Here is a 25,482-nt window from a genome sequence, read left to right on the forward strand (position 1 = left end):
TTCTGACAGCAGGTGCCAGCACTGCAACGGCTCCCGAACAAGACGACAGAGGGGATGGAGGGGGCAGGTAAAGGAGGGAGGAAGAGAGAGAATGGTGAGAGCAGATGGGAGGAGGTGGGCGGAGGGAGGGGGAGGAGTCACACGGGGGGGGGGGTCGTTACCGAGAGGAAGGCGTGGACGATGTCGGCCTTGATGGAGCTCAGAGGCTTGTCTCGGATCACGATGAAGATCTGCTCCTCTTTCTCCAGGCTGATGAAGTTACCAAACCACGACTTCTTGGCAAGTCTGTCGGCGGGGGAGAAGGCTTCCGTCAGTACTTAGCAACGCTACTTTGAATGTGATGTCTGCATAAATCTGGGACGATATTAAAGCAATATAATGTTTAGCGTAGGCCCATAAATTCCAAACTGCACACTAAAACTTTGCTACTCTTTACTTGGTTACCCCCTCCCCTCTTCTCTCGGTCCACCTCTTCCCTCCCCCTCTCTCCCACCCCTCTTTCCCCTCACCCCTGCCCTCCCCTCCTCCATCTACGGCTCCCTGCTGGGTGAGAGGTCTGATTTATGGGTGAGGGTGTGAGGAGAGGAGGCTTAGCAGATGGATGCTCCCCCTGCTGCTGGAGAGCGACGTGGAGGGATAGAGACATGGAGGATAGAGAGATGGAGGATAGAGAGATGGAGGATAGAGACATGGAGGATAGAGAGATGGAGGATAGACATGGAGGATAGAGAGATGGAGGATAGAGAGATGGAGGATAGAGAGATGGAGGATAGAGTGATGGAGGATAGAGACATGAAGGGATACTTGAGGTGTGGAGAAATGATAACTTGGCAGCTATAGAGGTTGGCGGGATGGCGGGAAGGAGAGATGGATAGATGGGAGGGTGATATCCCTGCTGCCATAGAGGGATGGGGTGTGAAGGGATGGATAGACAGAGGAACTGTTCTGCAATGGAGGCGATATGGATGGATAGATGGAGAGATGTAATGCCGATTTTATAGGATGATGATGATGCATCTGCTTTTTTCATTATTTCTCTTTCCCGGGCGCCCCCAAAAAGGAAGATGTCCTCTGGGAATGAGCCGTTTCTGCGTAGGTGGAAAGTTTTTTTGACAATTGCGCTGAGAGCAGAAGCTCTGTGTGTGTGTGTGAGAGACAGAGAGTGCGAGAGAAAGAAATAGAGAGACTGAGAGAGAAACTTGTTAGTATAATGGAGAGAGGGAGAGAGCGGGAGAGAGAGAGAGAGAGAGAGAGAGAGAGAGAGAGAGAGAGAGAGAGAGAGAGAGAGAGAGAGAGAGAGAGAGAGAGAGAGAGAGAGAGAGAGAGATGAGATGAAAATAATACTGCCAGCTGAACATCCATGTCTACCCCAAGTATACTTGTGTACCTGCAGCCTCTAACACGTCCTGGTGGATTCTGTCTGGTTACTAATCTGCACAAGTCTGACAGTAGCCAAGTCACCTCTCTCAGTGTATATCACACACAGAGTGTTATCTTCCATACAATGTTCACTGGAGCATGTTCAGTTCACCTGCTACATGCATTTGTGTGTGTGTATGTGTGTGTTAGCAAACTGTATGCACTGTATGTATTCCATGTGTGTGTGGAAGGCAGGGGGTGGGGGTGTTACTGCCCAAGCTGTGTTAACCTCTCCAGTCCCATCTGTAGTGTACAGACTGACTCCCCCCTCACACCCCTGCCCCCAGCCAGAAGGTAGTGATCCAGTCATGCAAGCTAATCTAGGCCAGCCAAGCCCTTCTTGGACCCCAAGAACAGAATGAGATCATCGGAACTACCCGGCTCCACACCAGCACCCACCCGCTCGGCCCCCCTCCCCCCCCAACCAGAGTGTCCCTCCTACAGTACCCCTGTACCCTCCCTCCCTCTCCCTCCCCCTGCCTTCAATCTGGACTGCAATTTGAGCGGTGTTGAATGTAAACCTGTCTTTAAACTGGACGCAAACAAATCTGTCTAAACTGTGTGTGATCATTTCAGTGATTGAGGAGGAGAGGTGCAGAGGGGGTGATGGTGGAAGGAGGGGGGGGAACTCACTCCGGGGAAGACTCCGGTGTTAGGCTGGACATCTCCTCCTGTGTTGGGACTAGAGACAGCAAGGGTGAGAGAGGTCAAAGGTGAGAGACAGGTCAACAGGCCATCAACAACACCCTAGACAGTTGAATACAGTGCACGGGTCTCGAAATGCGATTGATAGCCATTACAGCCCAGCCGTGATGGGAACCCCCCCTGCGTACCTTGGAGTTTCCTGCGGTGGAAGCGTGGCGAGCCCAGGAAACTGTTCTTGATGGAGTTGAGGCGTGTCCTCCAGGGCATGCCCCCAAAGGACGGGCTGGGAGGGGGGCGTGGGGCTGGGCGTGCCTGACGGGCTGTCCTTGGGCGTGTGCACCGGCGTTCCCTTGGGGGTGGGGAGGGGGCTGCCCCGAGGGGAGGGGTGGGGAGTGACCTGTATTATGGGAATAGATTTGGGGGTGTGGTCAGCGCTTGGAGAGGGCGTCACCGGGTGGAAGTGGTGCAGGCGGATGGGCGAGAGGGGCACCATGGGGGTGAAGGGCACAGAGAGCTGGGGACAGGCGCCCAGGGAGGGCCGGTGGGGAGCCTGGGGGCTTCCAGCGAGAAGGGAGGTGCAGGGGGAGGCAGAGACAGAAGAGGGAGGCTGACAGGGGGTGGAGAGCTTCAATGCGGGGGCGGAGGAGAGGTCCTGGTTGGAGTCGGGGAGGGGGTTGGAACGGGTGGCATGGAGGGGTTTCGGGGCCAGTTTGGGCTTGGCGGGGAGAGTCTGGGTTCTCTGGTGTGGGAAGAGGAAGGATTCGCTGTGGGGGGCGAGGGAGTTGGGTGTGCAGGCGCCTGTCCGGGTAGCTTTGTGCTCGGGGGATGGGCAGGGGCTGTTGTTGGGGGACAGGGACAGATCTGGGGACTGGGGGGGCACACAGAACTTTCTGACAGGCTGGGGATGGAATGACAGAGAGAGGAGGGTGGTGGTGGTGGTGGGGGGGGCAAGCAACAAGCACAACCAGCACCAATGATAGTTAGAGGGGAAATGGAAACGCATACACAGACAAAGACACGCACACACGGGGGGGGGGGGGGGGGGGGGGGGGCGGGGGCAACATAGCAAAGATACGGCCAGACAAACAGCCAAGGCACAGAGCAGCAGGTAAGATGTAACACACCCGCGAGCATGCACACACACACACACACACAAAGGAAATGGAGAAAAGAAAAAAGACAAAAAAAAACAACAACGTGCAGTTAGCCCACTGGGCCAAATCAATCAGCCAGTCAAAATGCAACAAGAACAAAATTGAAGAGAGATCGACAAAAGAGCAGATTGAGATTCAGGAGAGCATTCAGAACTGAGGAGAAAATGAGAATAGAAGGACTTCGCCTCAGAGGGAGTCCACGATGGTCCGTGGACAGGGAATATGTCAGTCAGAAACGCTTACGCATGCACGCGCGAGTACGCATGCACAGACACACACGCAGATAGATCAGACAGGCAGACAGGTGAGTGAGAAAACAGGCTAGCCTTGTGAGTGAGTGAGTGATGGCAGAGCTGAGACCAAGGAGAAGAGACATCCTGTGTATTCAGACGGATCGGTAGGTAACAATGGCCTGGCCGGGATAGAGACAATCCTCCTACTCAGGAATGGTGTGCATGTTGGCCACAGAGCTGGAAGCAGCTTTTGAGAGTATTGTCACATCAAACCCCTTTCCTCCACAGCACGCAATCAAGGGCAGGTGGGGGGGGGGCATGTGAGGCTGTGTGAGAAGCGGTGAGGCCGGATGAGGCTGCGAGAGGCTGTAAGGTCATGTGAGAAGCTGTGAAGTTTTGTGAGAGGCCTTGTGAGGCTGAATGAGGCTGTGACTGAGATGCACAGAGGAGCTACGGCTCTCTGGCTAATCTGCCGGCCTCTATAATCGTTCAGCCACTCCAGACCAGTCAGCTGGAAAGTTGTGCCACAACCCTCCCTGGTCTAATCAGCAGGAAGGGGATTTTAACCAGCATTCCCTGAGCTGGATTTCCACAAAGCTCAGGCCTCAGAACACAGAGAGGAGGAAGACGGGACTGAGAGAGCAATTCCCAGACAGCAATTCCCAGCTCTCCTCCTACGCGTGAGTGTTTTTGTGTTTGAGAAAAAGACTGCATGTGTGAGGGTGTGTGGGGGAAGGGGGGGGGGGTACTTACCCGTGGACTGCTGAGAGGACTGGTGGAGAGACCAGAGGAGGCTCCACTGATGGACCGTGACCTGGAGTAGACACACACACACACGCACACACACAGTTAGTGTACGTTACAATGGGCACACCCATGGATACAGTAGGAGAGGTTAGAGGTCAGAGATGAGGCTGAGGTTAAGCCCGATGTCAAAGCACTAGAGCAGATAACAGCAAACACAAGCACAAGGGTTACTACCAATCCCCCATACCACCGTGATACTGCGCGCACATACACACACACACACATACACACAGTCGCAGACTCAGAAGGAACATTTGGATGTGAATGGGAGGATTTCTGAGAGCTTCCCTCACACGCTTCGAAGGTTTAGTTTTTGTCTTTATGACGCTAATGCATCAACATGTTGATTCATTTCCATCTCTGGGTGTCCTGGGGTTAAAATTAAACATTCCTAATCGGTTTGATGTGTTGTCGACGTTTTACATGCAAGTATTTCCCAGCAGATGCTGTCAATAACCTCAGAGAGGTGAGAAGAACAGGACCACAATGGCCAGTCACAGGACAATCCGTCAATCTGTCTGCATCACACGTGACAACAACTCGCATCCACTACACTGACTGTCTCTCCGTATGACAGTCTCTCTGTCTGACTGTTTCTCTTTCTCTTTGTCTGACTATCTGTCTCTCTGTCAGACTCTCTCTCTCTCTATTTCTCTCTCTGTGTGTCTGTCTCTCTCTCTCTCGCTCTCTCTCTTTCTATCTCTCTGTGTCTCTGTCTGTCTCTCTGTCTCTCGATTCTACTAGTCGTTATTTTTAAGTATTCAGACCTGTTCTGTATGATAGGTACTGGAGATAGACTCCCACACACACACACGGATGGGCTGAAGTGGTCACGCAGACTGAAATAGAACAGAACAGAGAGTACCCTAACAGATGTCAGCAAAAAAGAAATAAACCCATGCCATGCATCTACAGTACCTGTGTGTGTGTGTGTGTGTGTGTGTGCGTGGAGATGATACTTTGTTGCTAGGGTGTCTTTAAAAACAGAACAGCTGACAGGTGCTATCTCCTGTTTCCAGGGGCGGGAATGTTCCACCTTGAGCTCCCCAGAGATGCTTTCTCCAGGCACACATCACATGGAGCCCTGATCTGGAGGTAAACAGAGCCTGCTCTCTGCGGCCAGAATCACACCGAACCAGAACTGATGTGGTCGGATCAGAAGCGACACGAGGAGGGTCATGTCCCCGGTTGTGTCTATCTGGAGCGGGCCATCAGTACATCTGTTGAGAGTTTCGAGATGAATTCTTGTAGATGAGTGTTGTATTTATAGAGAGGGGAGGGATGCGGCCGAGCCATCATCTATCATTCTCCAAATGGAAACAAGGAGTCCCTGTTAGGAAATACACTGAGAGAAAATAAAGAGCCTGACCTTCAGTTTGTGTGTGTGTGCGCGAGCGCACGAGTGTGTGAGAAAGAAAGAGAGAGATTATATATCTGTCTCAGCAGTCTATTGCTGACCCTAAACTTTTTAAATAAGAATCCTCACCTCCCTGAAGGTGTTTAAGTGTGTGTGTGTGACCAATCTTTGTTTCTGCGGTCCATCAAGTGCACCCGTGGGGTGCAGTGGTGCACTGTGGGAGATGATATGAGCACGAGGGGTTTCTGGAAAGAGGACATGGAATCAGTTCAACTCAGAAGCAGACAGAATGCCTGGTAGCACTAGGATCTGGAGGCAGAAAAGAGGTCAGATATGCAGCCAAATGTGTTGTTTCTAGAATATCTAGTTGTGTGTGAGTGTGTGCGTGTGTCTGTGAGAGAGATCATTTCTGTCTCAGTAGTCTATTTTTGTTCCCAAATGTTTCTCATCAACCCATTGTTTGGAGCACTCTTAAAATGAATGTGTTAGAAATCAACACAATGTCTGTGCTCTCTAGCTCTCATGCCCAGTGTGTGCACGTGTGTCAGTGTGCCAGTGTGTGTGTGCCCTATGTGAAAGAGTTCCAGCGCCATCTGTAATGCATATCACAGCGCTCAGAGCAAATCTTTCTTCATATCAAAACTGTCGTAAACAGGAAAATAGTTTATCTCTCAGCAAGGCGGCCAAGACACATACAGAGAATGTTAATATCCCTCCCCTCCAATCTCTTACCACTCAACATCCACAAACACTGTGGAAATGAGTGGGATTTGTTTAATTTGCACTTATCTAAACATACTCAATAAGTATGCAGCTATTAAAGCACGATTTAAGATCACAAGAAGACACACTCGAGTCAAAATAACAGTGATTCCTTGTGTAAATATTGATATCTAATTTATTTATGTGCCATTAGCTTCCCGTGTTCCACCAGTACCTCTCGGCTATATTTTCAATCTAAGGTTTGAGACTCGACAGCATTTTGAAACATTCTAATGTCAGACATTCGTTATGTTAGCAAGGTAGCAACAACCAAGAGCCTGTGATAACACATGACAACACTACACTGACAGTTACTTAGATCTCCATAACGATGTGGTTTGGATACAACTAATTACTCATATTAACCCTTGTGTTATCTTCGGGTCATTCTGACCCATCAGTCATTGTGACCCACCGTCGTATTGCGACAGATTTACCGCATACAAAGACAAAGTGAAGCATTTTCTTTTAACAGCTAGGCTGTCTCAGACCCCCCACATTGCAAAGGTTAAAAGAAAATTATTTTAATTTGTTTTTGTATTGGGTAAAATTGGGTAAACACAACGATGGTTCGTTATGAACCTTTGGGTCATGTGACCCGAAGGCAGCACGAGGGTTAATAAAGTAAGAGAACTCGTGTGCGTAGTGTACAGACTGTATTCACTAGTCTAATGATTACTGTAAAGTACATACTACTGTACTCATTAATGTAGTCACTACTGTACTAACCACCGTAGTACTATGCTAACTACTGTATTGTACTAATGACTGTATAGCTACCGTCCTGTATGAACTAGTGTACATAGTTCTGAGGTACAGACGAGGGTAAACCAGAAATGGGAAGGGCTGGTGCAGCAGTGTGACCGAGGTCTGCAGTGAGGCGTCACGCCTCCTGCATGTCGGGTGGACAGTGTCTGAGGTAGAGACATGTCTGTTGTCACGTCTTAGATCAAGTTTACTCCTGTGCTCCCCCCCCCCCCCCTCCCCCCCTCCCCTCTTCCCCCCCTCTTCCCCCCCCTCTTTCAGAGCGAGGAGAGATCAGGCCTGTCGTAATAGATGTTTCAAAGCCAGGAGGATTCCTGACACACTCTGATCTAAAGTTTTCAAAAGTCTCTAAGCTGTCGACAAAACTTTGCTGTTTGAGAGAGATAAGGTTACATTCACACAAATTCAATCAAATATTTGGACATCAGTATAGTACGTGTGGACGTGCCCACAAACATACCTAATGGAACACACACACACGCACGCACACACACACACACACGTACACACAAACACACACACACAAACACACACAAACACACATGCATGTGCACACACACACACCTCTCCATTACAGAAAACCTTTGAGGCATACAGCCACACAAGGGTAGGATGAAAGAGGAAACGTTTTAAACTGTTTTATCAACATCAACATATATGGTGGTACTGGTCCTTTGGGTGGAGGTGTGGGGGATGTGGGGTGTGAGTGGTCCTCTTGGTGGAGGTAAATCAAGAAACCCCAACCCCCACACACACACCTCCACCCTCACCTGTCCATCAGGTGACAGAGAACCTGCAGAGTTAAATGGCTGTGTTTCCTCCACCAGCAAAGCAATCCCAAACTAACAGAGGGGGGGGGGGGGCGCGGGGACCAAAGGCATTCACATACAGGACACCCAGGGAGGGAGTAAGGAGGGGAGGGACTGAAGGGGCGGGGGGTGGTGCTGGGGGTGGAAGAAACAAACTAAGTGAACAGACCATACAGGATGGAGGGGGGAGATGCAGGGGTTCTTTTCGTTCTGTCTCTGGAGGAGGAGAAGGAGAGAGAGAGAGGGAGGGAGGGTAGGAGCAGAGGAGGAAATGGAAAACAGGGAAATGAACCCTGAGCGTGAAACTGAGCTGCGCCGTGGGCACAAGCCCTGAACAGGAGGGGAACGGATGAGAGGAGTGAGGGATGAGATGAATTTGGCAAACAGGATTTCCCCCTAAGATGAAGCCTGTCAACAGACAGAGAGAGTACAGCTGGGATGGTCTTTCTTAGGGGGTCAATCTCCGTTATTGATTCATCAAATTATTGATCCCAAAAAATCAGTCGGGTAGATATTGAAGAACAATACATGGTTCTAGATTGCCTTGAAACCGATCAACCATCAAGCAATTCCCCAGCTGGTGTCAATCACCAGTAGTGATTAAAGAGGACTGGGTCGTCTCTGACTCGCTGCCCCCCCCCCCCCTCCCATGCAATCTCCTCAGACAGTACAGAGGCGTCACACCCTTTGACAGGGAGCATGTTATCAGGATATTGGTTTGTGGAATAAGCTGAGAGCCTGAGATGTGTGATGGGGCTGCGGTGACTGGTGATGATGACGGCTGTGTCACTTTACTGAGATATCGGAGTATTCTGCATAAGAGGAAATGGGACTGACTGACTGGCTGACTTGACTGAGTGGAAGAGGAGATAGGAGCCGGGAGATACAGCAGAACATTACACTGAAATTGATTCCATCGAGCGTGTTCGATTAAAGGAAATGTCGAATTTAACTTTGGTCTAATTCATTTTGCTCACATCTAATTCAATTGCTGTCACAAACATTTGTAACCAGTACGGTGCTGGTGGTCACACGGCGAGGTGGACGACCTTTTAAAGTGGCTCTGTTAGAATTGGATCTGTCAGATTTGCTGGTGTTGCTGTAACCGTTTTAAATTCATCTCCTTCTGAGGAAAGTACCACTGCATCTCTACCCTCCCCCCATCATCTGTGCAGGGGTGAGGGGGGTGAGGTGGAGGATATGGGGGTGAAGGGGAGGAATGGGGAGAGTGTTGTTTTACCAGGGTAGAGTAGGTGTGGTGGGGAGGGGGAATGTATACCTTTCATCCTTGTTGCTTTTGGAATTGGCGTCAGTGATATCCAAGCTTTTACTGAACACAGTCTTACTACATCGAGACAGAAGACAAAGGCAATAGAGTGTCAGTCAGTATGTGTGTGTGAGAGAGAGTGGGCGTGCTCGTGGGTGCGTGCGTGCGTATCTGTGAGCGTGTGTCAACAAAGAGATCCGAGCCAACAGCTGTCAGCCAGCCCTGCTAGCCTACAATGACTCCAAGCTTTCGAGGTGCAGTCCTCAGATCAGGCTGGAGGAGCAAGATGAAGACCCCCCCCCATCACACACTCCCCGTCCAGACAGGTGGGTGTCCCGTACCTCTGTCCGTGTTGCGTCATGTCGATGGCCCGACGTGCTGGGACGGGAGAACCTCCGTCTGTCACGCTGAGGACCTCCATGGACTTCCTCTCTGGTCTCCTCTTGCCATGGCGGTTCAGCATGGGGGAGTCCACACGCTTCCTGGGGGGGTCTGGGGGGATGGAAGGTGGTGGGGGCAATTGAAACTGATTGTTTTGGCTGGAGTGTCATAAGCAGGGAGGTGGGTGAGGAGTGCATGTCAAGGGCAAGCTTGATGATGTGTGTCCAGGTGTGTGTGTTGGTCGGATCATTAACATATCTATTGTCCCCTTGGTATTGACATTTAGACATGATCCAGGCTCTTTAGATTGCCCACTGAAATACTGTTGAAATACCATCGCATGTTGCTTTGGATAATGAAAACGAATGAACAAAATGTCAAACGTAATATGATTATAAGGCACTGACAGTATTGGACGGGCCCAGAATGTGAGAATATGTTGTTAGTGAGAATATGCTGATAACACCTCATTTACCCTGAATGAGGTTTCTCCATGAATGTCTCCTCATCTGAACCATATCTAAACAAGATGAGAATGTCACCTAGTTGACTCCCCCCCCCTCAGGAGGTTGAGTCATGCGCTGTGAGAGAGTTCTGTCTCTGTTCAAAAACCTGCTGTCTGTTCAGAGAGACCTCTGATTACCTCACTGCACACTGCTGGCGAGGCCATGGTATTCTTTCTGCGAAGCTACGTTACAATGTTTTGATTTATGGCGTGTTACATTTCTTCAATGATTATAAAAAGATTTTCATGAGAAATCTCTATGTATGTGAACATGATTTGTATCAATTGTGCCAATTTTCTCCCACGCCTGTTTAACCGAAGCTAATTTGGGTGGGTTTCTTCTCCCATCTCCATCAGAATCAGAATTCGGTTTATTCGCCATTTAGCCTATGTTACACAAACACAGAATTTACTGTGGCAGGAAGGTGCAAACAATAAACATATACGGGTCTTAAATTAAGTAAAAAAGTACAATAGTTAAACTAATTCCAAGAACCAAACAATTAAAAAAAATATATATAGGGTAGGCTATATAAAAATAAGAATAAGAAATTGAATGAGCAGCATGAGCGGGCAATTTAGTGCAATGAGAAAACTGCTCTGCCTTTCCCATACAATGTCACTTGTCTATCTGTTACGGCCCTGACTAGAACGTCGGTCTCCTCGGCTGTGAACCGCTCCTGGCGTGCGCCTGGCAAATCCGCCGTTATAATAGCAATCCGCCATGGAACAAGCGCTGCTCTTAAAGGGAATGTGAGATGACGCTCTGATTGTTTATTGCACGTTACGCCCAAACCACACCCATTAGTAATGTAGCTACTTCGGACCTACTCATTTTAGATTTGCGCCAGGCGCAAAGTCATTTATCCCGCCGGCAAAATAGCAACCGAGCCGGAGTCCCGCCCACAAAGTTACTTGCGCTTTGCGGTTTGGTACTTGCGTTTCAGATCGTCAAAATAGGGGTGTCAGACTCTGTACTCTGGAAACGGATTTGCTTTTTGAGAAAAGCATTTTCAAGCATCTCATGAGACACTTTTGTGTGTTTACGGTGGTCCTGTTTCGTATTCCCTGTCTTACCGATCTCGTTGCGAGGAGGCAGGTTCTGGTCCTCGTGACTTGGGTACCTCTCCTTCCTGTCCAGCAACAGGAAGTAAATCATCTTCTCCTGGTTGTCACTGTGGGAGACAGATAAAAACCCATGTTCACATGCAGGCACTCACTTTGATTTCTTGCTCACAGAATCACACACACGCAAACACACACTCCAGCACACATACACGCACCCACCCACAAAGTCCCGCCCGACTGCAAAATAACACATTAATAAAATGACTGATAGGAGATTAAGCATGTAAGTTTTGATAGCAAAACTAAAAAATGCACAATCCTTGCTAAAAAGTGAGTTTAGTTTCAGAGTTGATGGCTTCTGTTTGAAGTCATTAAGCCAGCATTGAGCCTTGCCCCATTAAGATGATCAATAGAAGTCTGTTATCCATTACGTCAACTATAAAGTTGTGAGAAAATATTGTCACATTATGAGTTTCTCAATTACGTTTTCTCACATAGACAGAAGATCTAAAATCAAAGTTTATAGTCCAATCTCCTAACTGTGGTAAGAAAATTAAATCAGACTGACACAAGGAGATACAATAACAGCAAGGGAGAGCAGAGCAGAGGAAAGGCGAGGAGGGAAGAGGGGAGCAGAGGAGAGAAAGAGAAGGAAGCAGGGGAGCAAAGGTACTGGTGCTACTAGTTAGATAACAGTGATTCTAGTTGGATCATAATGATAGTGGGCACACCGACACACACATACACACACCCGCGGTAGAGAAGCAATCTCAGCAGAGAGCGTGTTGCGTGGTTTGAGGTGGATTGCAGGAGCAGTAGGGTGGTGCTGGTGTGTGTGTGTGTGTGGGGGGGGGGGGGGGATATAACCAGTAGCAACCAGCTTAAGCGGTGTGTGATAACAGCAAAGTGATCTATGGGTCCTGACATCCAAAGCGACAGGTTCAAAGGATTTCATAAGCGGCGGGGAACAACTCAAGGCCTCTGGCGCTCAGAGTCCTCCCTCCCTCCCTCCCTCCCTCCCTCCCTCCCTCCCTCCCTCCCTCCCTCCCTCCCTCCCTCCCTCCCTCCCTCCCTCCCTCCCTCCCCCACCCTATCCTCTTCTTTACCATTCTTCCTTATTCTTAAAGCATGTCACTCTCCCATTCGTTTTGATCTCCTATCTCACTCTGACCCCGTCCTCTTTTGTCCTCTCCACTCAGCCTCTCTCCTGAACCACACCTCTTCCCCGACCGTCCACATTCCTTCTCCGCACATGATCTCCTCCCCTTTGTCTTTCTCTCCTTCCTTTTCCTCCCGATCTGGTTGCCCTCTCTCCCTCCCCCCCCCCTCTCCCTCCCTCCCTCCGTCTCCTCCCCAGCTCCACTCCTCCTCCACCTACTCGTCGTTGAGCAGGTCCTTCATCAGTTTGTTCTTGTCCCTGAAGCAGCCCAGGGAGTGCATGCTGTCCAGGACGTCGGGGTCAATGTCGTCGGCGGACGGCAGGCTGCGGATGGTCACCTTCCTGGGTACGGGCTGCTCCGGCTCCGGCTCGTTCTTCCCTCCTCTGGAGGAAGAGCGCACACACACACACACACACCCACACATACGTATACACACACAGAAGAGTTGAGGTATAGGGTTATACTGAGGCGCATTCCTGATCCCAAAGGACTGTGACACACACACGCACAGGAACGCACAGGAACGCACACGCACACTGTCACACACGTAACCGCTTTAGGATGTCTCCTCCGTTTACTTTCTCCTCCGTCTCCATGAGAGGAGGAGGAGAGGAGGAGGAGAGGGGAATGTGAAGAGACAATTCTCCCTCCGGACTGCGGATCTCTAACCTTGCTGTTGACATGGCGACGCTGTGCCATTCATAACAACCAGACAGCCAGACAGCCATGCCAGACAGCTAGCCTGCCAGCCAGCCCGCCAGCCAACTAAGCCAGGCATCCAGCCACATCCTGTATACAGCTCATCTACAATCAATAAACATCCACTCAAAACACCGCGCACCAGTTGTGGAGGAATGGGCAAAAACAAAAGAGGAAGAAAGAAGAAGGAGACGAGGGGGGGGTGGATAGAAGAGTACTTACATGTACCACGTATGCTTCTGAATCTGATCTAACTGTAAAAAAAGAAAAAAACAGAGTACAGTTAGGACAGGCAGAAACACAGACAGACTTTCACCTGCAACTATGCAAATCAGTTGATCTTAAACAACAGAAAATATACATCAATAAATGAGTGGGGGGGGGGGGCAGGCAGGGCGGCTGGGAGAGGGTGTGTGTGTGGGGGGGACGGTTTTAAATGAAAAGAACCTATTGAATCGTCCGTGGACATGATTCTAACAGGCCTCTAACACCTCGCTAAGCACTGCGGATTGGTGGAGCTGAATCAATGAAAACACACGAGACGGGAGAAGATGCTGCCATTCCTGTGGTTAAGAGCTACACAAAGAGGCAGAGAGAGAAATGGGGAAAAGGGCGAGAGAAAAGAGAGAGAGAGAGAGAGAGAGAGAGAGAGAGAGAGAGAGAGAGAGAGAGAGAGAGAGAGAGAGAGAGAGAGAAAAGGCTCCAGCCTAATCCACACGACCGTCATCTCAAACACACACATGATCTAACCCCCGCCAAGCCCTCTCTCTCCTCTCTCCTGTCCTCTCCCTGCCCTGGCTAGCCTTCCGATGCGTTGGCATCTACCCAGTGCCCTGTGGGCAGAGAGAGAACACATCTTTGCCAGCTTTGGCAATGAAGCAGTTACTGAGTCCGACAGGGGCAGCTTGTGGGGGATGGAAGGAGAACAATAAGAAGAGGATGAGAGAAGCAGCTGTCCGGCAGAACGAGTCGACAATGTGATGTGTGAGCTGGAGGGCTGTATCGATGTCACTGTGAAATGGTGGATCTCGAGCCTCTCTGCTGGACGCAGGGCTCAATCGAGCCCTGAGGACTTCATAGGGGCCAGGGTTCAATAGGGCATCCAGTTATTCAGCCCCCTCACACCAAACACATCCCCAGTGAGCTCTCCGATGACAGGAAAGCAATTACTTCGGAGTGTAATGTTGAGTGAGGGCTGTACGCACAAAGAGATTAACAGTAGGGCTGTTTCTTGGCCCTCAGTGGGTCTCTTCAACTGCTCTATGAACCTGGGTCTGTCTGGTGGTGAGGGAGGATGGTGTGTGTATGGTCACATCAGCTGTCACGCAAGTGGATGTGATCGCTGTCTAGGATATCGACAAAGTCCCTGCATGTGTGTGTGTGTGTGTGTGTGTGCGAGAGAGTGTGGATGTGTAGGTGTGGAAACACCTAACCCCCCCTCCCCCCCACCCCCCAGAAAAGATCTGACTGATCAGATATCATCACTACCACCTGCTCTTCCTGAGTACAGACCTGCTGGGTTTGTATGTGTATTGAATATGTGTGTGTGTTTGTATCGGCAATGTGCATGTATACTGTTTGTGCGAGTGTGTATTTTGTGTATGTATTTTGTATCTGTGTGTTTGTTTGTATCTGCTATGTGCATGTTTCCGTGTGTGTGTTTTGTGTATGTGTGTGTGTGTGTGTGCTTCTGTGCATATGTGAGTGAGTGAGTGTGTGTGTGTGTGTGTGTGTGTGTGAAACATATGGCTGTCCATCAGAGCAGTGGGAGCCCCTTGGGGGGAGAGAGCAGAGAGGACCCACTGTGTTGTTGACAGGAGTGCTCTTTTTCAAAAGAAATCTGTCGAGCACTAACATCCTTCAACCATGCAGGTGGGATAATGTGTGTGCGTGCGTGTGTGTGTGTGAGGGTTGAATCCTGAATGTGTTCTCTTTGTCCTGTCGTCTTTGGGATTGTGTCAAGACAAAAGCTTAGCTCGTGGGGGCTTGTGAGAGACAAGATCTCACAATACAGACACATCTAGAGAGAAATAGAGAGAAACTCATTCAAGACAAAGCTAAGAGACATGCAGACAGACAGGAGAGACATTGTCCCAGCCCCAGGACTGACAGGCCCTTTACATCAGGCCACGATGAGGGGAGGACTCTGGCTTCCTCAGAGTCTACACGGCCTCAGACAGAGTAACTAGAGGACAGAGGCCGATTGCATTAGCTTCAGCCTCTAGCTGCTCACAGAAAATGAAGAAATGCCTTTCTGGACTAAAGCCCTTAAGCCTGTATAGATGAAATCACCTCCTTTTTATGATGGTGTGTGTGGGGTTGTGTGTGTGCGTGTGGTTGTGTGTGTGTGGTTGTGTGCGTGTCTGCTTGTGGTCGTGTGCGGACATCTCAACTCGGTTGAAGTCGTAGCTAGTGTGACTCAACAACATTCCAGCCAGTGAGCAGGGAGAAACAACAGCATTGACCTGGGCTGAACCCCGTGATGTCACAGCGAGCTGAACCCCGGTGATGTCATTGTAACCCCAGGCAGGCAGCTGATTAGCTATTGCAGGAGCCAAAGCTAAACTCCAGGAACATGCCTTCCAGGGGCTTTTGACATTCTGCTAACTCTGTCCCCTCAAACCAGACAGACAGGGGAGGGAGAGAGAAAGAAAATGTGTTTGGGTGCGTGTAAGTGTGTGTGTGTGTGTGACGGGGAGGTGTAAGAGAAAGACAGAGAAAGAGGAAGAGAGAGAATAGTAACCTTAACATAAGGACAGGGACGGGTTTTCTCAGGACTTTGCAACCGTGCTGCTTATGCATGCTGGGAAATGTAGGCACTTAGAACAACCTTTCCTCCTCCACCACAAGCGGAGACGGAGGAAAGCGAGCAGAGGATTCACACAGGACAAGGCCTGCAGCTGTGGAACAGCTTCCAGTAATGTTTATCACCATAATGACCCTCCTTACCCTCTCTCTATGTCTTTGTCTCTCTTTCTCTTCCTCCATCTTTCTCTCATTCTCTCTCGCATCAGCCCTCAGCCTCTCACTTATCCTCCACTGCCGTCATTCACTACCGGCTCTAACTTTATCTACAGTGTAACACTCACACCACCCCCACTCCACACACACACACGTTTTCTGTTCTCTTAGGGCTCCTGTGAACGAGTCCTCCCTGACATAGTGATGGATAGTTCAGCCATGAGGGAATGGGATATTAGCATGCACTCAAGGGCAGCATTCCTAGCGTACACACACACAACACTGTCCACTGTCCCAAAGAAATCACCTGGTGTGTAAGGGAAATGTTGAGTTTGTATGTGTGCGTTCGAGTGTGTGTGTGTGTGTGTGTATGTGTGTGAGTATCTGGATGAAAAAAGAGTGAATAAGAAATACAGGGCAAGAACAAAGGGCACCATCATTCCTCTGTGTACAACTCTGACCGCTTTCATTATTTACATTTGACTCCTGTCTCGTATCCCCTCTCCCTCTCCCTCTGTGTCTTTCCCTCACTCCCTACATCAGTTTGTATCTCTCTTAAAATGTTCTCCGATTCTATGTCACTCTTTCTCTTCTTCAGTCACCTTGCCAAGGTGATCCGTTTCTCCAGTAGAAAGAGAGGGAGGAATAGGGAGAGGGAGGAATAGGGAGAGGGAGGAAGAGAGAGAGAGGCAGTTATTACACATCCTGTGATGTGTAAACTAAGCTAGAGCCGAGGAGGCTAACTCAGAAACGCCCTCTGCCTTCTTCAGACTTAGCCCTCTCAGGCCAACAGAACACGGAGAAAAGGAGCAGGATGAGATGTGGGAGAAGGTAGGTGAGGAGAGTGACTGAGAGGAGAAGAAGGATCAGACCAACTCTACTAAATGGTACATGATGTGCCAACTGCCTTTTGGCTGATGAGGTCATGGAGCTCTGGTTACTGACCGTCAGACGCTTGGTGGCGTCCACCTCGATCATGCCCCTCAGCAGGTTCTGGCAGTCTGGAGGGATGAAGTGGGGCATGTGGAACACTCCCAGCTTCACCTTCTCCAGAAGGTTCCTCAGGTTGTCATCGTCAAACGGCAGAGCTCCCTAGATGGGAGGGGGGCAGAGAGACAGAGAGAGCGAGAGAGCAAGAGAAAAGGGGAAAGAGAAAACAGAGCCAGAGAGAAAGAGAGCAAAAGAAAGATACAGAAAAGAGAGAGGCGTAGAGAAGAGACCGAGTTTTGACATATGTTAGGAAATTGCTTGTGCTTCAGAATTCAGACGCATTAATAAACAAAAAAACAAAGAATAACCCGAGGACAAGAGGGCCAAAACAACCCAACACCCTCAGAGAGCTCTGTCTGACATGATGCAGCACATCTCCACAACACTCCAATTACACAGATTTGCCTCCAAACCTGACAATTAAATAATAAAAAACAAAATGAGGAGGGTTTTAATAATTACCCAGCTCTCTCTCTCTCTCTCTCTCTTTCTCCCTCCTCCCCACTTTAGTAAACCCAACCAGAGTCATTTATCAGATAGGCTGACAGCCTGCAGATGTGGCTGTTTGATAGATGACAGCTTCGACGAGTAGACGGTAGAAATATAACATGCCAAACAGAGACCGGCGGAGAGAGAAAGGGAGAGGGAGAGGAAGAGTGACAGAGAGTTATAGACAGAGAGAGGGAGAGAGAGAGAGAGAGAGAGAGGGAGAGAGAGAGAGAGAGAGAGAGAGAGAGAGAGAGAGAGAGAGGGGGGAGAAGCCTAACTGCAGGGGAGGAGCAGTGTGTCTAGTTGTCTGTCTCATGGTGCTCTGTGTCTCTGCCACGCAGGGAGGGGGGGGGGCAACTGCTGCTCACAGGCTGGAGCATATGGACAAGAAGAAACTTGTCCTCAGTGTAACTATGTCTCTATTGTCCTTGGATCCCGTATTTGTAAATGCACAGGTGCTCGCACGCACCCACCAGCACACAAACAAACACACACACACACACACACATTTTATGGCCAAATGACAGGCTGTCAGTGTTCTGTATGTTTGGTGTCGTTTGGGATGGCTTCTTGCAGCTGTGCTGTGTAAATGAGGCAGATCAGAGGATGGTACCAGGCCACTGAGACAGCCAGTCAGGTAGGAGGCATATTGAGAGGATGTCACTGGTCAACATTGTCCATAGCAGGAGGTGGCTCTGCTTATCTGGGCTCTGGACGGCAAGGATGCTAGACAACTAGCGCACCTTCGGTGTAGCCAGTGCGGTCAGCTGACACTCACCACCAACAGGGCGAAGAGAATGACCCCGCAGCTCCACACGTCTGCTCTCCTCCCATCATACTTCTCCCCCTGAAAGAAAGAGAGAGAGAGAGAGAGAGAGAGAGAGAGAGAGAGAGAGAGAGAGAGAGAGAGAGAGAGAGAGAGAGAGAGAGAGAGAGAGAGAGAGAGAGAGAGAGGGGAGAGGAAGAGAAATAAAGAGAAAAATAAATAGAGATTAGACATCAATAAAAGGTGGATGAAGGTAATAAAGAGGAGAGGGGAGAGCACACTCACCCTGATGACCTCTGGACACGCGTAGTGTGGAGATCTGAGGACAGAGAGAGGGATGGGGGAGGGGGGACGATGGAGGGAGAGGGATAGGGGGATAGGGACAAAGGAGGGAGGTGGGGAGGGGTTGGAGGGAGGAAGGGAGAGAGGGGGAGGGAGGGAGGGAAGATAGATTAGCTCAACCCAGGATTATCAGTGTATTGTATGTTCTGTGCATAGGGTAGTCAGGTGTGTGATGTATGTGTAGGGTAGTCAGGTGTGTGTTTAGGGTAGCCAGCTGGAAGTCTCTGCTCGCAGATGAAGTTGTCCTGAGGGGCAGACAGACACCCTCTAGCATGTTCACTCAAGGGCATCCTCTCCCAGCGCCTGTTGGCCAGACACACTAATCTCTATAGCACCTGGAGCGACTGACAGCAAAGCCAATGGCCAGATTGACACATCAATATCATATGAAGATTGATGGAGCCAGCCTGCAGCTCCTAGTCTCTCTCTCTCTCTTTCTCGTTCTCTATCTCTCTCTCTCTCTTTTTCTCCATCACAGACTGTGGGGGACAGGCTGTTCTCTATAAATACAGTCCATGAAACCATCGGCCTCATTCCAATACTCTGATAATTCACCCTTCCCTACATCTGACCTAGAGGTGCACTAATTCAATATCAGAGTAAAAATTCGTTTTGACAGCAGAGTTGTCACCTATTTGCTCAGGTCAGCGCTGCAGTAGCTGAGAGGAATACAGAAACACATTGCAGTGGTGTGTTTTCAGAGAGTCATGATGCACGGCTCTTCTCCTCCTCCTCCTTCATCTCTCTCCTCCTCCTCCTCCTTCATCTCTCTCCTCCTCCTCCTCCTCCTCCTCCATCTCTTCCCCCTTCCTCTTCTTCCTCAGTCCCTCCCCTCCTCCCTCTTTTCCCCACACTTCAGTTCCTATTCAGGATCTTCTAATAGGGGGAATACTGGACTATAATGAGAGCCAATCACAGGCCTTTAAACAACGGCCCCATTAGAGAGGCTTGTTGTCTTGTGGACTCGCGAACGTCGAGGCCTGACAGCTCCCGACTTCCTGAGGCGCTGTCAGAGAGCGTGCCGCGATAACGAACCCCGCCGCCGGCATACCGTAGGAGGAAGTTCAAACGGCCGTCTATGCAAATACGGCCTTCCTGATTGCAGGTGTCATGCTGCATTATGCAAATGAGCGAGAGAACCCGCGGGAGATAGACGTTAGTTAAGCCGCCCGCACGCCAAAACACACAGCCTATGACGGGAGCGAGGGGAAGATATAGACTCGTTATGTCGGACCAGGCAACAGGCAAAACAACCTGGGGAGTGTCAGCATAATGAGGAAGGAACAAATAGCTGGCCTTTTGTTTCAGAGCTGGGTCTTTATCTGGGAGTGTTCGAACAGGGCAGTTGTGCTGCATAACCATATGCTTCCCAGTTCTGTCTCCCTCTCCACAGGCCTCACGGGTCCCTTGCTGCCTGGTGGGCACGAACAGAAGAAGGCCTTCACGCCCACTTGACCAGACAGCTCTGAATAGAGGGTTTTGTCTTCATCGCCTGCTGCAGTCTTTTGTTCTGCGGTTCACTTTAAAGAGAACTTGACCGCGGGAAGACAAGGGTGAAAAGTGTGGAGAGGAGGTGTTGAGAGGACCCGTCTCTGAGAGGCAGGGTGGACAGCCAGAGGGTTCTTCCCACAGCCGTGCACAGCGAACAAGCTTCTGGTGAAGAGAGAGAGGCTGGCAAGTGAGAGGGTGTCGCTGACACCTTTCCCGTCCGACCAAACATGAGCACGGGAACAAGGACAGCTGTGTTGGGTGGTGGGGGGTAGGGGGGGTGGGGGTGGGGGAGAGTCACTACATTAACCTGCTTCAAGTCCCTCATCCTAAACTGCATTCTCGATCTTACTCTCACCCGCACCCTCACCCTCACCCAAGTCCTCACCCTCACCTCTCACAAACAGCATCCCAGCCACAGCTGGAGGTAAACTGGCCGTAAGCATACAGTGGTTTGGGACACAGGGGAAGTCCTGGGGTTTAAATGCAGCTGGACAACACCATGGGGAATCCTCAGCAGAACAAGCTGCATGCTGCTTTATCTATCAAGCCCTGTCTGAGGCTCGAGGACCACAGTGCGGTGAGGGGCGAAGCGTAACACATTCCTGAATGTAGCCATAGCAGATAAAGGGCTCTTAATCTGCAGAAAAAATGACTTTTATACTGTTAGCATAAAGTGTGCAGACTGTAAAATTGACTATAAGTGAGATAGCGGGAGGGTTTCTCAACAGTGGCGCTGTATGTGAAAGTGAGTAAATGTGGGCTAGCCATCGTAGACAGCATAGATACCCTCGGATTACCAATGCATCACACATTTGGGCAGGCAGCCATTTATGCAAGTCACTGTGCCTAATAGGGGGAAACCACAGTCAGACCCACATCAGTGTTAAACAGCGGAGATCTCAGTGTCTCTAATAACCTAACACGGATACTGGAAGCTACCATTTGCATAGTGATTTACCTTTAATCAATCACGGTGAGCCTGAGATGACTACACTGTCGGGCTTGCCCACAATGAGACCGATTGAGAGATACTTTGTGCATGTGTGTGCGTGTGTGAGAGGTGTGAGCATGTGTGAGCGAGGGGGTGAAGCTATGTGTGCGAGTGTGTACGTGAGTCTCCACAGCCCCCCTGGTGCTGAAGGGAGTCTTCCCCCGTGCCTCCCTCCTCTCCCCCCTCAGCCCCCACCCACCCCTGACTCCTCTCCCCATGGCAGACTGAATACATTTGTGTCAGCCACTGCTAGCTGAGAGGCCAGATACATGGGTTTAATTAAACTCTCATATCTGCACTTAGAGGTGGGAGGGTAAGGGGTGGAGGAGCGATCAACAATGACACTGTATGCTGTGCTGCACGCTAGCTGACTTTCTTGAAAAATAGGCACATACACACCCACTGTGTGTGTGTGTGTGTGTGCGTGTTTGTGTAAGGAAACCACACCACAGCAGCCCCTTCCCACCTGGGCCACGTATTTTAGGACGTGTACCCACAAAGGAGGAAGCAGGTGCCAAGCACCTGGAACATGACATCTCTGAGACTGAGCCATCAAGGAAGGTCTATCAGAACAGATCGAAATATAACAGGCTGTATGTCTGCCTTTGTGTGCGTGTGTGTGTGCACGTGTGTGTTTGTGTGTGTGTGCGGGTGCACATGTGTGTGCGTGTGTGTGCGTGCACGTGTGTGTATGCACGTGTGTAGGAATGCAAAAAATCCTAGTTGAGCACAAAGGGAATTTGAGTTCACTCCAGTAATGCTCCTACTGTGTTTTTGTATGCCTGTGTGTGTGTGTGTGTATGTGCGTGGGTGTGTCGGTCTGTTTGAAATGGCTGTTTTTAGGTCCGAGCCACAGAATGTGGACAGATTCAGGTCTGTGTCCGTCAGAGGACCTCTCTGTCCCCTCTCTGCGGGCACGCACGTGTCACACGAGAGCAGGGCTCGGCCTAGACATCCAGGTCAACCAGGAACAGCTGGCTAAAACAGCCGCAGACCCCAAGACGCGTTGCATTATTTATAGAAATACACACACGCAGCAATCTGTGTCGGAACATGCCGAAAAAAAAGGGCTCGAAAGCTTCACGCTGTCTCTGAATCCATTCCGCATCAGCCGGGGTGGTAAACTTTGTAGATCTGCTGAAGGCTGGGATCATTAAAGGGACTCAGAACAGTGTACTGCATGGTGTGTGTTTGTGTTTTCTTGTACCTGGGTTGCACCAGTAGCTCTACATCAGGTGTATTGGGAGGTGTGTGTGTGTGCGTGTTAATCTACTCACCCACAGCTGGTCTCCAGCAGACTGTCTCCCACCTGTAGAGAGGCCATGCCGAAGTCTGCTATCCTGATGTTGTTCTTCTCATCTAACAACAGGTTCTCAGGTTTCAGGTCCCTGTGGCTGGAACACAACATCCACAAAGGGTTAACTCACCTTTCAGACAAAATGCGCACACACACACCCACACACACACCCTTAACCCCCCCCTTATCACAGCAAGAACGTGACAGCGTTATCAACACTCTGGGTCCACCAGGGGGTCCAGTCCGTTTAACCACTCTCTCATCCCCCATCCTCTCCCCTCTTCTGCGTTTCCCTGTGTCTGAGAGTCGACAGCCCCCCGCTACGCCCCTGCCCTCTACCGCCCCTCCTCCCCCGATCGCAGAGGCCAGTGTGTGGGCCGGCACTCTAGTTAGACAGGCTCATTAGCTGCCATTAGCCATCAGCAGGCGGAGAGGAGACAGCCAAGTCGGAGGTGCAGTCAGCAGGCCTGCAGCGGAGAGGGGCCCAGTGTTAGACGCCGCCGTCGCAGTTTAAATGGCTCTCGCGATGAGTCACTCTTCGAAAGGCGGGCGGCCACGTTCGTTCTCCAACATGCGTTCTGCTCTGGCTCCCAGACTGCTTTGCGTAAGACTCACCATGCCAAGACTAGCTGTCTATCAGTCGCTCTGTCGGTCAATCAATCAATCTATCCACGTGTCCATCTATGCATCTGTGTATCTATCTATGTGTCTGTCTGTGTATCTATCTATATGTCTGTCTGTTTCCCCCTCTCACTCGCTGCCCTTCTCTCTAACAGTCATGTAACTAATGATCTGAGAGATGGAGCCATAGGACAGCTTGTCCTGATGTCACAGACCTCCTTTGATCTCCCGCCTGGACTAATGGTGGTGGAGGAGGGAGGGGGGGGGGGTGACTCTGCCGTCAGAAAGAAGCTCATCAAAACCAACATTTAACCTTAGATGACATCATCTAGCAGTCACTTCCTTTCCCGAGGGGACTCTAAGTCGTCTGGCCTATCTCTGGCCCTTCCTGTTATCCTGAGAAGGAATGACAGTCAGCTAGCGATAGTCACTGTAGTATATATCTACAAGTACTATACCGATTTTTAGTCGTCATATACAATGACTCTCATTTCAAACCAAATGCATTATTCAGTTATGTGAACAAACACATTAAATACATGAAACCAGGTGGTGCTGAAGTGGAGGTGACAAAAACCCGGGCAGATCGAAACAAGTTGTACAAATGCTTAACAGCCCTTGACGTTGACAGTGACTGTTGGAGATATCCGCCATCTCGAAACAGTCCTTCACCTCCACCCTCATCAGACAAACAAATTAGCGGAACGACCCTGACAAGTCCAAAAACAGCAGCCTCGCCTGTGCAAACAACATCTAAATCACTCTCTCAAGCTGAATACCTCTACACAGCAAACCCTGCATTCAAACCCTGGCCCTGCTCTCACCGCCCAGACAAACACACACACACACACACACACACACAGCCAGCTTTCTCTTCCAAAGACCTGGCAGTAGCCCAGACCAGGAACATGTTCACCCCCCAGCTACATGATGGGGGCTCTGCTAGCTTTATTAGCTGTCAGGACCTGGGAATCCATGATGCCTCATTCCAGTCCTGTATCTCTGTGTACCAGGGGCAGACATAGCGTGTTGTTCTCCTCTGTGGGTGACAGCAGGGCCTGGGTGAGGATATCTCTGTCTCACACTCCTCTACTATACCAACCAGGGGATGCTAATCCGGCTGCAACAGCCACTGTGAATGTAACTCTAGCCTCCTCGGGAGCATCCGCATACACCGATACAGTCAAAGGGTCCGGCAGGGTTCCTTCCTGCTTCCTGTTCTAGAAGCAGGAAATGGATCTGCTGCCCGAAGTGGGAAGTGGAAGTGTATGGAGTGAAAGCATGACTTTAGGAGCTCTCACCCTAACCCCTTCAAACCATTTCCCAAAGAGTTGTTCTCTATGTGTCTGTGGCATTCCGGACACAGAGAGAAGAGGACTCGGTGTTTGTGCCTAATAAGCGCCAATCACAGGTTCACTGTGATTCATTACCAGAAGTTGTCTTGTCAAGTGTGTCATGCCTCACTTTAACAGCGTGTCATTGTGTTTGGGCTCTTAGATTGATTTAATTGCACAGTACTTTGGTTGACACCGTTTTCCCTTTTTAATACGTCGTTTATATTCAAACACGATCGACTGATGGATTGACTCACACAGACCACTGCTGTACCTGGATAGCTTCCCAGTGAGGTTCTCTCTCAGTCGGCTTGTCGTACACGACTACTGCAGTCAAACAGGAAAAGGCTTAATTGCCTGGCGTCATCAGAGTTGCGAGACCAGGCTCCAGAAGCTGATCCATGTCATTTTCTCTGGCTGAGCAGCAGGAGATGCCTCCTGGGGCCCCAGGCTACTGGAACCCCTATGATATGTTTATGTTGATGAGCATTTCACAGCACTAATATCTCCTTCACTGCGTTGTGCTGCATGAGGACGAGGTGTCTCGCCGATGGTAAGATCCAGTGCTTGATAGCCGGGGCGAGCATAAACCCAGGAGGATGGAAGTAGGATCATGGTATGCGGAGCCAATTTATTTGAGTGAGGTGAATGAAGTGAAATGAGACACGTCAAAGTTCCACTAATGGGAAATGGGCCTTTTCAAAAAAATATATATTTAGAGTGGATCACTTATATGTTGGTGTGTGTTTGTGTGTGGGTGTGAGTGTGTGTCTGTGTTTGCACATACTCACTGTAGCTATTTTCCTGAAACACACACTCATGTGCTGAGTGGGCTTTTAACTTCATTTCAGGTTGAAACATTGCATTTAGCCTTCCCTACTATTACCCCTCTTCCCAGCCTCTCCTTTCACAGGAGAACTTTTTCAAACTCGTATTGACCCAATTAGAGGGGAACGGGTGCGCTAAACCTCTCAGATATCCCCTTGCGTTCTCCAGAGAGACGATGCTCCCTCTGTGTGCTATGCAGGGCTAATGCTAGCCACCCTTCATTAGTAAACGGGGTTAATTGTGTGTTAAGAGCAGTGGAGGGGGATCCAGAGGAAGGTTACTGCAGGCTGATGTTTCTGGCAGTTCAGGGTTTCTTCGCTAGGCTGACTGTCGGCTGTGTT

At 50.0% G+C, this 25,482-nt stretch overlaps 1 protein-coding gene across 1 annotated transcript in view; it reads right to left on the reverse strand.

Annotated features, from left to right (window-relative positions):
* The window catches only part of brsk2a (BR serine/threonine kinase 2a), a 113,045-nt gene that overhangs the window by 7,333 nt on the left and 80,230 nt on the right, over positions 1-25,482 (reverse strand). The window contains 14 exon segments of the mRNA XM_067234002.1: positions 162-285; positions 2,053-2,101; positions 2,253-2,358; positions 2,360-2,461; positions 4,205-4,265; positions 9,231-9,296; positions 9,560-9,710; positions 11,182-11,279; positions 12,551-12,715; positions 13,254-13,285; positions 16,938-17,084; positions 18,250-18,318; positions 18,523-18,556; positions 22,339-22,455. Coding sequence (XP_067090103.1) covers positions 162-285; positions 2,053-2,101; positions 2,253-2,358; positions 2,360-2,461; positions 4,205-4,265; positions 9,231-9,296; positions 9,560-9,710; positions 11,182-11,279; positions 12,551-12,715; positions 13,254-13,285; positions 16,938-17,084; positions 18,250-18,318; positions 18,523-18,556; positions 22,339-22,455 — 1,321 coding nt within the window.

Source organism: Osmerus mordax, chromosome 4 (genome assembly GCF_038355195.1).
Source record: "Osmerus mordax isolate fOsmMor3 chromosome 4, fOsmMor3.pri, whole genome shotgun sequence".
Lineage (NCBI taxonomy): Eukaryota > Metazoa > Chordata > Actinopteri > Osmeriformes > Osmeridae > Osmerus > Osmerus mordax.